Source organism: Desmodus rotundus, chromosome 5, assembly GCF_022682495.2.
Source record: "Desmodus rotundus isolate HL8 chromosome 5, HLdesRot8A.1, whole genome shotgun sequence".
NCBI classification, from domain to species: domain Eukaryota; kingdom Metazoa; phylum Chordata; class Mammalia; order Chiroptera; family Phyllostomidae; genus Desmodus; species Desmodus rotundus.
Window position 1 is genome coordinate 84,508,574 of NC_071391.1, and position 15,598 is coordinate 84,524,171.

A 15,598-nucleotide genomic window follows, 5' to 3' on the forward strand; every position below is an offset into this window, starting at 1 on the left:
GGTTTGGGTTTTTCTGTCAGCCTACGTGATGGTTGTAACCATGGTGGAGAAGGTGTCCTTTGTTGGGTCCAGGCTGGGAGAGAGAGAATTGTATGTCCTTTGGATCTCCTAGTTGGTGGCAGACCCCTGGGGAGCAGGGAGCGTTGGGCAGTATGTGGCACATCACGTACTCACTCATTGACTCACTCTGCAAATATTTACTGAGCGCCTGTGATGTCCCAGGCACTGCTCTCGGTTCTAGGGACACAGCAGAAAACAAAGCCAAATCCCTCTTCATGGGATTTATATTGTAGTGGAGAGATGGGAAGGAAGAATATTGACAAGTAAACACTCGGTTATAGGCAGGTGACCGTAATTGCTATGGATAACAATAACTTAGGGAGTGCTAAGGTAAGGGTATACTGTTTCATACAGGATGGCCAAGGGAGCCCCACAAATCAGGAGACATTTGAGGAAATGTAAAGGGAGGGAGGGAGGGAGGCATAAGGCAAGGTCTGTGGTTCAAGCAGGAACACCAAAGGCAAAGACCCTGCTATAGGAACATCCTTGAAGCATCCAAGAAATAGCAGAGACCAGAATAGCTGGAAGACAGGAGTGGAGAGGAGGCAGTAAGAGACGAGGTCACAGTGATGGAGAGCCTGTGGGCTACATAAGGGACACTGAATTTTGGTTTGAGGGAAATAGCAGCCATTGCAGGGTTTCAGGTAGAGGGACATGATCTGACATATCTTAAATGAGGGAGTCATTCTGGCTCTTACGCTGAAGGACTAGAGGGGGGCAACTGCCATAACCCAGGCCAGGGATGTCTGTGGGCTGAACCCATGAGGTGGTGAAGGTGGTGAGAGGTGGAAGATTCTGGATATGCCAACAGCATATGCTGACAGATTTGATGTGTAGTATGAAAGAAAATCCAGGATAGCTCCTTATCCCCATCCTACCCCCCCCCCAACAGTGGCATTAACGCTCCACCACGAACACAGCCCAAATTACCCCAGATCCCCGAGTAGGCAGGAGCCCAGCCTGGGGTGGGCAGTGCAGCCTGAGCCTGAGCCTGACCCTGCTTTCCTCAGGCCTGTGAGTATATTCTATATTCCAGAAGGTGCTCTAGGAGGCAGTAGGAGTGAGGCCCTGGAGGCACTTACTTCAGTCCACCCACCCTGGCCCTCTCAGAGATTAGTAGCATTAGAGCTGGCCCTCTTCCCACCACCAAAAGCTGCTGATGCTTTCAGATGAGCTAACTTTTACTCCTCATCTCCAAGGGAAAGCTGATGTGAACCTCAGTACTGGCCACAATGTTTTTTAAATGTCATATTATGCAAGAAACTATTTGCAATGTGGGGCCCTGGCTCTGAGAAGTGCTTTGCAATGTAATGAAGGAAGTGTTGCTGTTGATTTAATGATTTTGCAATTAAGACTTGATCTTTCTTTTTTTTTAATCCCTACCTGAGCATATGTTTGTTGATTTCAGAGAGAGATGAAGGGAGAGCGAGAAAAACATTAATGTGAAAGAGAAACATCACTCAACTGCCTCCTGTACGCACCCCAACTGGGGATCAAACTCGCACCTAGGTATATGCCCCGACCTGGAATCAAATCTGTGACCTTCTGGTGTATGGGATGACCCTCCAACCAAATGAGCCTCCTGGCCAGGGCAAGATGCTCTTCCTTAAAAAAATCTAACCTTTTAAATAGGTTCTAGTGTTTTTTATTTGTTTTATTTTTTTCATTTCCAGCAATAACTTTTTGATTTAGATATTTTGAGTATGTTGGCTATTCTACAGGGTATAACATTGATTGTTCTCAATTAATGTCTTATTTATTTATTTATTTTTTAATTATTTTATTGTTGTTCAGTTACATTTGTCTGCATTTTCTCCCCACCTCTCTACCCCACCCCAGCCAAACCCACCTCCCTCCCCTGCTTCCACCCTCCCCCTTGGTTTTGTCTATCTGTCCTTCATAGTAGTTCCTGAAAACCCTTCTCCCCACTGTCCCTTCCCCCGTCCCCTCTGGTATTGTTAGATTGTTCTTAACTTCAATGTCTCCGGTTATATTTTGTTTGCTTTTTTCTTCTGTTGATTATGTTCCAGTTAAAGGTGAGATCCAGAGACACACGAAAAGATGCTCAGCATCACTAGCCATCAGAGAGATACAAATTAAAGCCACAATGAGGTACTATCTCACACCACTCAGAGTGGCCAACATAAACAAATCAACAAACAAATGTTGGAGAGGATGCGGAGAAAAGGGAACCCTAGTGCACTGTTGGTGGGAATGCAGACTGGTACAGCCACTGTAGAAAACAGTATGGAATTTCCTCAGAAAACTTAAAATGGAACTGCCCTTTGACCCAGCAATTCCACTGCTGGGATTATACACTAAGAGCCCTGAAACACCAATCCAAAAGAACCTATACACCTCAATGTTCATAGCAGCACAATTTACAATAGCCAAGTACTGGAAGCAACCTAAGTGCCCATCAGCAAATGAGTGGATCAAAAAACTATGGTACATTCTCACAATGGCATTCTACGCAGCAGAGAGAAAGAAGGAGCTTATACCCTTTGCAACAGCATGGATGGAACTGGAGAGCATTATGCTAAGTGAAATAAGCCAGGCGGTGAGGGACAAATACCATATGATGTTTGTTTGATTTTTAAATAAGGACACACACATCAAATCTAGTAGTGGTTGCTCCAGGCTATGGGGGTTGCCGCCTGTGCCTCAGCCAGAGCAGAATCAGAGGGCTCACACAACTTGGCTTCCCTGCTTTTCCCCTGGATAAGCCCCTCTAGGCTGTCGTCTTCAATTGCTAGCCAGTTCTTTTCATGTTCTAATTTTCTATTTGTGAATAGGCATCCCTTTCCTTGAGGTTTATTTAGTCATGCAGACTTTCAGTAGGGTAAGACGTTTAGAAGAGCAAGAGCTGAGGTCTCCTCTCATTCCAGCAGGAACGCCATTCCAGACAGTTGAGGGAGCATCTGAACCCCAACCATCCTGTGGGCAAGGTGAGCGCCCTGGTGGGAATTTGAACATTCTCCCAAGTGACAGTTGGCAAAACCGTTCCTTTGAAGACAAAACTCTCACAGACCTTGAGCTCATACGGGGTGAGTGTTAATCAGCTGGAAAGATGGCGCACAGTTCAAATTAAACACAAAAAACGTGTATATATTATTAAGGAAATTCATTACCTTTCCTTGGATGCCAGGTCAGAGGCTGGGCAGTGCACGGGAGAAAGTGGTGATGTCATGCTTGTGTCACTTTGAGACGTAGAGCCCTTTGAGCACGGTTTTGTACCAGCAAATTCAATCACATATTTCAGCATGTCTGGGAGCGGGAACCGAGCTGGGCCTGAGCCATACTTTACGTACCTAAGAGGCAAAGACAATGGTCTCTACTGGACGTGTCTGTCTTATATTTTGAGGCTTGCTGAGAAAAGATCTGTTATGGTGTCAAGAGTCAATGGAAAGGCTATTGCTAAAGCCTACACAATATTTAGTATGTTACTCAAAAAATCTATAGGGCAAAAAAAGTTAACTACAAAAGTAAAAATTCTTAACCTAAATTTTTATACCTGGCAGAAAACATTTCAAAAGGGCTCCTAATCAAAGTCATGCCAGTTATTCTTTCTCTTGCTATCATATCACATTTAGGCTCTGATCCTAAAAGTAAATGCTGTTTCTTAAAGGAAAATAGAAATATTACCAGTACTCAAATCTGAAAGTAACCCTGGTGAACTAGTACCCAAGGGTTTTTCTTTGCTGTCGTTTACATCAACCACTTTGCAATTATTAGGAACAAAAAGGAAAGAAAGCTAGAAAGGGAGGTGGGCATTGATAAAGGTCAAAGTTTGAGAAAACTGGCAATTCTGTCTTTTGCAGAGCCCTCAGTTCCCTGTTATTCACACACTCGACAGCACAGACCAGGCATGAGCTATTCAAGATTTCTTTGGGATTAGTAAATCATAAATATCTGAAGTGTGTAACCAAAATAGCTAACAAATTTTAACAATACCCAATATCCTGCCATTATTAGCACATGTTAAACTCAGTAAAGAAATTTACTTTAATGAATTCTACAGTTCACTGGAGTAGACAGAGTTTAAATGATACAATAATTAAGTTGTACCACTTGTAACTGGTACAAGTAAACTCTGTAATTCTGAGATTCTACTTACATAGAGTCACTTCACATTTTTCTTCTCTGAATAAAGTGAAAAAAAGAAATACCTATAGAACTAGGAAGAAGGAAAATTGCCTGTTTCTGTATCAAAAAGGACACTACAAAATGAAAACACCAGTGGAAAATAAGTACAGTGCGACTCAAAGTAACCACATGTTAGAGGGTATGTAGCAAACACAAGTCTTCACTAATAAAGGAGAAACAGAATGATTACTGCTATGGATCTGGTACTGCAGAGTTACAAGTTTCATTAAAAAAGGATGTTGAAAATGTAAAGCTAAAGGAACCTTAAAGAACTGTTCTATTCCTTAGATATATTTCCTTGCCTTAATTTCTGCTATTATCAGCTTATCTAAATTCTTTCTTTCAAGATCTACTTTCTCCATGAAATCTTTCCCAATATGTCATCCTTCCAATGCTGGAAAGAATATCTTTTGTCTCTGAACTCCTACAGTATACAAACTAAACTTCTCATCTATCCAATAATGTGTTTGCTGAATCAATTAATACACTACTGGCCTGGACCAAAGGAAACATTTTCTTACTAGCAATGCAACATTAATAATCTGCCACAGGATTTTAAGCCATCATTTTATATCTGTAATTCTTTGCCAGTTTGCTGTATTTTAATATGATACTCATAAAATTTCAGGAAAAATTTTTCTCTAAGAAACTTCTCTTCAGCCCTGGTTGGTGTGGCTCAGTGGTTGAGTGCTGACCTGTGAACCAAAGGGTCATTGGTTTGATTCCTAGTCAGGGCACACACCTAGGTTGCAGGCTACATCCCCAGTAGGCAGCACACAAGAGGTAACCGCACATTGATGGTTTTTCTCCCTCTCTTTCTCCCTCCCTTCCCCGCTCTTAAAAAATAAATAAAATTTTTAAAAAACTTATCTTCAATTTTATGACATTATTTTCCTGTTCTTTTATTGAATTCCATCAGACCAACTACTTCATACAATGCAGCACCTGCATTAATTTAGTAAAATTGGAGCAAAAGTGGTTTTGAAAAAGATTATCTATACTGTATGTTAAAAAAATCTTATTTTTTATTTAATTTAATTTTTTAAAAAGACTTTATTTATTTATTTTTAGAGAGGGGAAGGGAGGGAGAAAAAGAAAGAGAAACATTAATATGTGGCTGCCTCTTGCACACCCCCCTACTGGGGACCTGGCCCACAATCCAGGCTTGTGCCCTGACTGGGAATCGAACCAGCAACCCTTTAGTTTGCAGACCAAAATTCGATTCACTGAACCACACCAGCCAGGGCTTATTTTTAATATTATATCAAGGTATCTTAAAGAAGAAATGGTGAACTTGTTTTTTAATGATAAAAGTAATACAACCACCTAGGAAGAAAATTCAAATACAAAATAGTGTAAAAGAAACCATAAAAGTCACCCACCTCCATCTCAGTCCCACTACCTAATGGTATTCATGAACAGTGTCTTGCATATTTTCCCAGGAGTATGTCACATGTAAACAAGCACTTTTTAAAAAAAATTACCCAAGTTAAATTATCTGAAATTTAAAAAGTCACTTTATTTATAAAAGAGCAGTATCATACTACAGAAAATGCTCTGACACACTTTTTAAAAATCTAAATAAACCTTAATGTCTTGTTGGTTACTGGTAAACTGAGTATTTTGAGCTATAATACATTAGGTTTATTTGGTTCTATAAAAACAATGAAAACTTTCCAGTCTTACAAAGTATCATTAAAACATTAAAAGTGAAATATTATTGCAAGGGGAGTCCTGTAAATCATATCCAGGACAGAATTTGAGGAATCAATCCTCAGCTTAAACACTAAGACAAATAGATGGTCCATCACAGTATGTTTTGGGTAACTTCTCCCTAAGTGAGAGAGCGAGCGAGCTAGGAGCAGAGGGGACTACAGGTGCTAGGTCTATCATGGACTGGTATGCAAAGCGCTGCCTTTCAGAGAAATTAATGACCGAGCAATGAAGTGGGTAGAAGTGGGGCGGTGGTGGTAGCAGCAAAATTGTTAAGCAGATAAAGGGGAAAAAAAACACTGACAGTGTATGGGATTCCTTCCTAAATGCTAAATCAGCAGGCTCTGTCTTGACGAGAAGATTACACTGACTTCTCCCTTAGGAAATCATAGGGGTGATTCCCATAAACAGTGTAAAATAAACAAACAAAGGGACTGACTGCTCTGTAAGACAAATGCTTGGTATGTATCAGAAATATTAGCCCTTTTAATCAGTTAGCACTGCTCTAGGTAGAACAGCACTGGGTTTTTTTGTTGTTGTTTTTTTACCTTTCCCAGACACTTCAGAAACTGCTTTCCCAAGACAAAGGGAGAGAAGTACTGTGACAATTACCTCCCTCATGCTTGTGAAAAAGATGGCAATGTGGGCAGCAAAGGTGAAGGGCTGTGAAATCAGAAGTTATTGGCAGTACACTGGCTCAGCGTCACCTAAGTCCCTGGGACTACTTGAAGACTGCTACACACTTAGAAAAAAACTTTCTTACTTTATAAAATACACTAGCTAAGACTTAAACTCTGAATTAATTTTATCAGCAAGCTATCGGAATTTCATGTTCCGCTCCTATACCTCTACGCACAGTTGTCCTTTTGACTCACCTCTCCAGTTTTTGCTGTAGGACTTTTACTTCCTCCTTCAACTTCCGAATACACTCTCTCTTACTTCGAACAAGCTCTTTGTTTCTGTACATGTACCTAAAAAAATAAGCCCCAAAACACAATTTATATTTAAAAACATTAATAACACTAAGTCTCAGCAAACTAGGATACAAGGAAACTCCCTCAATTAGACAAAGGGCATCTATGAAAACACAGTTAACATCATACTTAAAGGTGAAAACTGAAAGCTTTTCCCTGGAGGCACAGCCTGGAGCCAATGAGGTTAAAAAAAAATCGATTACAATAAAATTAAACATGAATTTAGGGATAAACAATTAGATATGTGCAATAACTGTACAATAAAAATTACGAAACAAGTGGTGAGAGAAATTCACAAAGAATTAAATAAATGGAGCTATCCTACTACACACATGGATTAAAGGACTAAAACTTATTAAATCAATTTCTCCAAACTAATCTACAGATTCAATGCAATCCAATCAAAATCCCAACTGCTATTAGGTAGAAATTGACAAGCTGATTCTAACTTTTATACAGAAATGCAAAGGACCAGGGTAACCGAAGCAATTTTGAAAAAAGGAAAACAAACTTGGCGAACTTACACTGAGGTCAAGATTTTTAATAAAACCACAGTAATCAAGACAATGTGGCACTAACATAAGATTAGATCACAGACAAAATAGAGACTCCAGAAACAGACCCACAAATATAAGTTGAATTAATTTTGACAAAAAGTCCTGAAGTAATTCAACAGGGGGACAGGACAGTCTTCTCCACAAATGGTGCAAGAATAACTGGACAGCCACGTGCCATCTTTCCCTCTCCTGGAAAAGAAAGAAAACCCTCCACCTCCCACTAGATATGAATATAAACTCTGAAAGGGTCACAGACACGAATCTAAGATTTAAAATTACTCAATATCTAGAAAAAAATAGAAGAAAATCTTTGTGACCTTGGTTTGGCAAAGATTTCTTAGTGAGAAGATAAAAAGCACAAACTATAAAAGAAAAGCTGGTATATTAGATGTCATCAAAATTCAAATTCCTGCTCTTCTAATAACACTGGAAAAAAATAGAAGAGACAAGCATACAGGGTACATTTGAATTTGTATCTAAAATATGTATTTTTTAAAACTCTTAAAACTCAATAGGAATACAAGAAATCCAGATAAAGAAGTGGACAAACTATTTGAACAGACACTTCCCCAAATAAAATATACAAATGACCATTAATTATATACATAAAAAGATGCTTAACATCATTAGTTATCAGGGAAATATAAATAAAAAATAAGACAGTCCTACAAACCCACTATAATGGCTAACACTAAAAAGACTGATAATTCCACATATTGGTGAGAATTTAGAACAAATGGAGCTCTCATACACTCCTGGCAGAAATGTAAAATTATATGGCCACTTTAGAAAACAGTTTGGGAGTTTCTTATAAACATATACTTTTCATACAACCCAGCAATCTCACTCCTGGGTATTGTACCCAGAAACACTAAAACCCATGCCAAGACTTCTATGTGAATATTTACAGCAACTTTACTCATTATAGCCTAAAAGTGGATACATCTGAAATGTACCAACTGGTGAATGGAAAAAAACCTGTGGAACCTCCATGGAATGGAACGCTACTCAGTAATGCTAAGGAACAAATTACTGATACAGGCAACAACATGGATGAATCTCAAAATCATAATCATAAATGAAAGAAGACAGCCACACCGAGGGATATATTAAATATTAATGTTCTTAATTATAACATCCCAGAAATGCATAACTAAAGGGCCAGAAAACGAGTGGTGGAGCAAAGTGATTGACTGCAAAGGGGCACACATCACCTTTGGGGTGATGGAAACGTTCTATATCTAGACAGCGATGGTAGTTACTTGGCTACATACATTTGTCAAAACTCATAGGCTGTATACCTAAAAATGGTAACTTTTTTCATATGGGAACTATACATCAATAAACCAGACTAGAAAGAAATACACTGTAGGTACTCCACATACTGTTTGTTCTTCACCCTCAAATTTGCAGGGCTTCACCTAAAACTTAGCTCCTCAAATTGTGGTACAGAGATCAGAAGCATCATTAGCACCATCCTGAGAGCTTCTCAGATACGCAAACACTTGTCCTAGCCTGGTGGCTCAGTTGGTTGGAACATCATTCCATACACCAAAAAGGTCTCAGGTTCGATTCCCAGTCAGGGCATACACCTAACTTGCAGGTTCCATCCCCTATCAGGACACATATGGGAAGTAACCAACCAATATTTCTCTCTCTCATCGATGTTTCTTTTTCTCTCTCCCTTCCTCTCTCTCTAAAATCAATTAAAAAAAACGTATCCTTGTTTAAGGATTTTAAAAAATGATTCATATGCACAATATACTTACTATGGGCTCACTTCTGCTGCAATATATCAAAAAGACAGACTTCTGGCCAATATGGAGGCACAGGTAAGACACACTATGCCTCCTCACACAAGCAAAAGAAGGACAACAAATTTCAAAACAAAAAACAACCAGAACTGACAGAATATCAAACTGTATGGAAGTCCAACAACCAAGGAGTTAAAGAAGAAACATTCATCCAGACTGGTAGGAGAGGTGGAGATGGGCAGCTGGGTAGAGAGGACTAGCAGCAAGGTGGTGGGTGGAGGACTGGGGCAAGCAAGGCTGCAGCTGACAGACCCAGGGAGGCAGTGGATTGCAGACTGGTCAGTCCTACATTCACGTGCAGATAAACCGGGAGGAACAATTGGGGAGCTAGACAGACCCGTAACCCAGGGTTCCAGCTCCAGGACACAAAGCCTCAAACCTCTGATTGAAAACACCTGTGGGGGTTGAGGCAGCAGCAGGAAAAACTCCCAGCCTCACAGGAGAGTTCCTTGGAGAGACCCACAGGGTCCTAGAACCTCCACGAACCCACCCACCCACGAATCAGCACCAGAAGGGCCCAATTTGAGTGTGGGTAGCAGAGGCAATGACTGAAAACTGGCAGAGAGTGGAGCAGGTGCCATTGCTCCCTATCAGACCTCTCCCCTACATACAGCCTCACAACACAGCAGCCAGAGTCACCCTGCCCTGGTGAATACTCAAGGCTCCTCCCCTTTATGTAATAGGCATACCAAGACAAAAAAAAAAAAAAAAAGGCCCAAATGAAAGAACTGATCAAAGCTTCAGAAAAAATACAACTAAGCGACAAGGAGATAGCCAACCTATCAGCTGCAGAGTCCAAAACACTGTTAATCAGGATGCTCATAGAATTGGTTGAATGTGGTTGCAAATTAGATGAAAAAATGAAGGCTATGCTAAGTGAAATAAAGGAAAATGTACAGGGAACCAATTGGGATGGGAAGGAAACTGGAACTCAAATCAACAGTGTAGACCACAAGGAAGAAAGAAACATCCAACCAGAACAGAATGAAGAAACAAGAATTCAAAAAAAATGAGGAGAGGCTTAGGAACCTCCAGGACATCTTTAAACGTTCCAACATCCAAATCATAGGGGTGCCAGAAGAGGAAGAACAAGAAATTGAAAACTTATTTGAACAAATAATGTCGCAGAACTTCTCCAATCTGGCAAAGGAAATAGACTTCCAGAAAGTCCAGGACGCTCAGAGTCCCAAAGAAGCTGGACCCAAGGAGGAACACACTGAGGCACATCATCATTACATTAGCCAAGATTACACAGAAGGAGAGAATCTTAGAAGCAGCAAGAGAAAAGGAGAGAGTTACCTACAAAGGAGTTCCCATAAGCCTATCAGCTGATTTCTCAAAAGAGACCTTACAGGCAAGAAGGGGCTGGCAAGAAGTATTCCAAGTCATGAAAGGCAAGGACATACATCCTAGATGACTCCATGCAGCAAAGCTATCATTTAGAATGGAAGGGCAGATAAAGGGCTTCCCAGACAAGGTCAAGTTAAAGGAGTTCATCATCACCAAGCCCTTATTCTATGAAATGTCAAAGGGATTTATCCAAGAAAAAGAACATAAAAAATATGAACAGTAAAAATGACAGCAAACTCACAGTTATTAACAACCACACCTCAAACAAAAACAAAAGCAAACTAAGCCAACAGCTAGAGCAGGAACAGAACCACAGAAATGGAGATCACATGGAGGGTTATCAACAGGGGAGTGGGAGAGGGAGAGAGGGGGAAAGGTATAGAGAATAAGTAGCATAAATGGTAGGTAGAAAATAGACAGGGGGAGGTTGAGAACACTATAGGAAATGCAGAAGCCAAAGAACATATATATGACCTATGGACATGAACTAAAGGGGGGAATGCAGGTGGGTGGGTATGTACAAGGCAGAGGGGCATAAAGGGGGGAAAATGGGACAACTATAATAGCATAATCAATAAAATATATTTTTTAAAAAACTAAATAAATAAATAAATAAAATCCTTTAAAAAATCACTTTGTCAATTTCTAAATAAAAGCCTGCTGAAATTTGGGGGAATAAAAAAAGACGACGACGACAATCTACCAGTAGCACTCACCTGTCCATGTAAATGATCCGAGGAAATTCCAGTTTATTGTGAATTTTCTCTGGCTGACCAAGGGACTGATTGAACTCAAATCTTGAGAGTTCAAAGGTCAACACTGGAGGTAGTTTTGTAAACCAACACTATGTCAGGAGTGGAAATGTGGGAGAAAGAAGTTATTTTTAGGAAATGGCAACAGCCAGATTTAAAATACCCCTAATCAAATTTGTTCTTTTGGTATAGAATTTATATTCAAAGCAAACTCATACTAGAGCTTTTGTTCAATCTCATATCCTAAAGGAAATGACCACTCAGAATCATACCCTCAGTGGGAATATGGTTGAACATTCCTCTACAGTCCATCTCCACTATCATCCTCAGAAATACCCACCCTTAAATATGTGAACTGCACCAAGCACCTATAACTCATTCATTAAGCCATCGGTACTCAAAAGAAATTGAAAACCTGAAGAAAATGGCTGGTCTAACCAAAGAATTAGAAATTATGATCTAAGTAGCATTTAAGTAAGGAGACAACTGTCTCTATGAATCGGCTAAAAAGACTAATATGTGTACATATATTATGAACTATTTATTTATAGTTATTTATTAGCCATAATTTGAATCCTCTTTATGTCTAAAAAGGAAACCTGAAATAGCCTCAGGATTATGAGTTCTCAAGTTTCTGAGAAAACTTCTCAATTCCAACAATTTGCAGCCTTCTTCTAAGGGACCCCAACCAATGAACCTACAATGTTACTCTAAATTTCAAGAAAAGAAAGCCCTGACTTATAAAAAGATCTCAACTGTCACTTTTCATGGAGGAGGAGCAGCTAAACCAGGAAAGGCATTTCTGTTCAATTCACCTGTATGCCAGAGGTCTTTATGAACAGCTTTAAAATGTCCCCTCAGCCAAAGGTACAGATAGCTACGTTCCCTTCACATACCCTTGTCGGCGAGAGGTGAACTCAGATGGCCTGTGTGACTACCTCAGGGGTAAACCTAAACAAGCATAATGATTTCATATATATTTATCTATTTAAAGAGTTCCCACCCTTGAATAAAGGTCTGCAGAGGGCTGAGTAGCTAGTAAACATTCCCTGTTTTGTAAGCACATTCATCAGCTCCACTCAGCTCTGCTGATCAGGAATTAGTACATGTTAGGCTCCCTACTTTAATTCAAGAAATCTTTTCTTTCTCCTAATAGTAATTATTGAGTTGGACTCATCATATAAGCTGCAATTTTGTCTCAAAATGTATGATGAACAGAGAATAATCCAAGCAGTGTGGTGTTGACAGTAATGCTGCAAGTGCAACTCACTCATTCTTGATCCAGCGGGAATTTTGAGATATTAATTACTCCTGTTCTCCCTTTAATGTCCCTCTTTTTTTCCAACCCACAAAAATAAATGAGTACAAAATTTAAAAAAGAAATTTTAAAGCAAAGGCAGAAGTTACAATTGAAAACAGTAAATACTATAATAGGGAAAATATTCTAAATGGCATACCATAGGAGTTAATCACTGTACTTTTACCCTCCGAAAATATGGAGGCAGTGGGTTCTCCCTACTCAGGTACAGGTAGGCTTCAACAGAAAGAGAGAAACTTGATCATACTTGAAACATCAGAAGCAGCATACAACCTTTATATGATTAACTCAAATTCCAAATTCATACTTTTGGTAAAGAATTTATTTGTCAAATAGTAAGACTCACTAACTCATATCAACTCATGACAGACTTCAGACTAGTTCAAGTTCTGTTAAGTGTAAAGTTATTTGACAAGTGATGGGAAAACGATTGGCCAAAACACTCACTCCTAGTTAACTGGCTTTGTCATTGGCAAACCAAACAAAAATAAGCAACTCACCTCTTGTCCATACTTCACTGAATGATCGGAAGGAAGCAGCTCAATGTCACCCTCCACCATGGCCCCTTCCAAACATTCGTCTAAGTTGCGATAACCATTTACCTGAAGGGGATACTGGCCGAAGGTCTCATTGTTACAGAAGGGCTTTCCTAGACAAAGAAACAGATTACTTTTTAAAAGACATCCCTACCATAACACTATCTAAAGCCTTTTTTCTGGTACCACAGGGACATTATCTTCTTAATTCAGCAACATCCTGAGAACTGATGTGAAGTGCAACCTGTATGAACCAGTGAATCCAGGCACTGATCATTAACAACAGCTAACGTTGCAAAAAGAAAGGCAACCAGATATTAAATGCCTCCAGATCAAGACTACCCCACCACCTGTAAATTTGGCTTGCCTAAAAAAGCCTTACCTGAATCCAGTCCCTAGATCCAACTACTAATTTATGAAAAGAGGAGTAGAGAACATGTTAAACTATATCACAGGTGTGCAAGCATCAGAATTTCAGAACGTGGGAGATACAAATACTAGAGAACAAACAACCTAATTTCTTTTAAAAAAAAATTCAAGGAAAAAAGACTGACAGAGGAGGGAGAGTCTACAGACTTTGAAAAGATACTTAAAAAACATATCAACCAATCATAAATGAACCACATTTGGATCCTAATTAAATAAAACTGTACCCTGGCCAGTGTGGCTCAGTTGGTTGGAGCGTCGTTCCATACACCAAAAGGTTGAGGGTTCGATACCTAGTCAAGGCACATACCTAGGTTGAGGGTTTGATCCCTGGTCTGAGCGCATATGGCAAGCAACTGATCAATGTTTCTCTCTTTCTCTCTCTCTAAAAGCAATGAAAAAATGTCCTCGGGTGAGGATTAAAAAAAAGAAAAAAGAAACTGTAAAAATAAACACTCATACTCTCCCTCCATATATAATTACACAACCAATTAACAATTTGAACAATGACTAGATATTTGATGTAAGAAGCGCTATTTTCTTTGGAATGACAGTGATTGTTTTAAAAAGAATATCAGAAGGGTAAGAGTAGAAAGGGGTTACATGGGGAATGACTGGCCATGGGCTGACAGCTGCTGAATTAATGGAGGCTTTTATACTAGTCTATCCATATGTGTGTGTTCAAAATTCTCTACAGTTGGAAAACAAAAAAACATCATGTGTCCAACATGTGGCTTCTTTAGTAGAGAAACATTTTGGCAGTCTAACACAATAAAACCTTTTCAGATTAGATATTACATTGGAAAAACCAACAGAGAAAATTGAGTTACATCACTGTGTGTCTAAAATTAATACTAGATGTGAGCAATGTAAATGTTACACAATGTAATATAACAACTCTGAGATAATGATCGGGCCCATCTTATAGGTGAAGAGATCAAGGATCCAGGAGCTCGCATACTCTGTCCACAATTAACACAGATACTAAGAGGCAGAGCCAACATTCAGACCTGCATTTGTCAGATTCTCAAGCCTTTTCATTACACTGCCTTCCCAAATGGACACAGTAATACAGATTTGGTCACAGGACTAGCATTAACGTTTAGAGCAGAGAATTTACCTTCACGAACCCCTTCAGTGAGGAAAGTACCGTAGAATAGCTGTACCATTGGATTTTCAGATTTGTTCCTGGGGTTGCTGCTTTTAAAAAAAGGAGACAACTTGGTATCATCTGAATTAGATAAGCACTACACTAAACCTAACCATCATTCAAAGGCAAAAACAGGACATGTTCATCAAACTCCAAAGAGCCATGTATGGTCTAAAATAAGTAATGAATTGTTTCAGTCCAAATATTCACTAAACAAGTATATGCTAAAATCTGAAAACACAAAGACAATAAGGCATGATCCCTGACCTTAAGGAGCTGAAAGTCTAATACATGTATTTGTATACATTCCATATATATCTCTCTCTCCAAGGTAGAGAAGGTATAGAAGTAGTACATAGATAAGAAGGAGCAGTCTTGTGTAGATAGGCAAATACACAGAAAAAGTTTTCCCAGTGGCATAATAGTAATGGAATGAAAATACAGCTGACCCTTGAACAATAAGGAAGTTAGGGGCAAAGGTGAAAATCCATGTATATTGCCCTGACTGGTGTGGCTCAGTGGACTGGGCATCATCCTACAAACCACAAGGCTGCTAGTTTGATGCCCAGTCAGGGCACATGCCTGGGTTGTGGTCCAGGTCCCCAGCTGGGGGCATGTGCGAGGCAAGTGATCAGTGCTTCTCTCGCACATTAATGTTTCTCTCCCTTCTTTCTCTCTCCCTCTTACTCTCTCTAAAAATAAACAAACAAAATCTTTTTAAAAATCCATGTATAACTCTGACGCCCCCCAAACTTAACTACTAATAACCTACTGCTGAGCTGAAGCCTTACCAATAACATAC

General features: G+C 39.5%; 1 protein-coding gene across 8 annotated transcripts in view; it reads right to left on the reverse strand.

Annotated features, from left to right (window-relative positions):
* Window positions 1-15,598, reverse strand: part of USP28 (ubiquitin specific peptidase 28) — a 76,020-nt gene that overhangs the window by 26,181 nt on the left and 34,241 nt on the right. For 3 of the 8 annotated variants that reach the window (XR_008426857.1, XM_053924329.1, XM_024570804.3), the window contains exons 9-13: window positions 14,767-14,843; window positions 13,185-13,333; window positions 11,331-11,458; window positions 6,795-6,890; window positions 3,192-3,371 (exon numbers count right to left, since the gene is read on the reverse strand). Coding sequence is in view for 7 of the 8 variants with exons in the window: in XM_053924329.1 (XP_053780304.1) it covers window positions 3,192-3,371; window positions 6,795-6,890; window positions 11,331-11,458; window positions 13,185-13,333; window positions 14,767-14,843 (630 nt within the window). In the remaining variant the exon portion in view is untranslated. Of the gene's footprint in view, window positions 1-3,191; window positions 3,372-6,794; window positions 6,891-11,330; window positions 11,459-13,184; window positions 13,334-13,956; window positions 14,744-14,766; window positions 14,847-15,598 lie in introns of those variants that run through there. The other 5 variants (XM_053924328.1, XM_053924327.1, XM_053924326.1 and 2 more) reach the window with 3 other exon arrangements.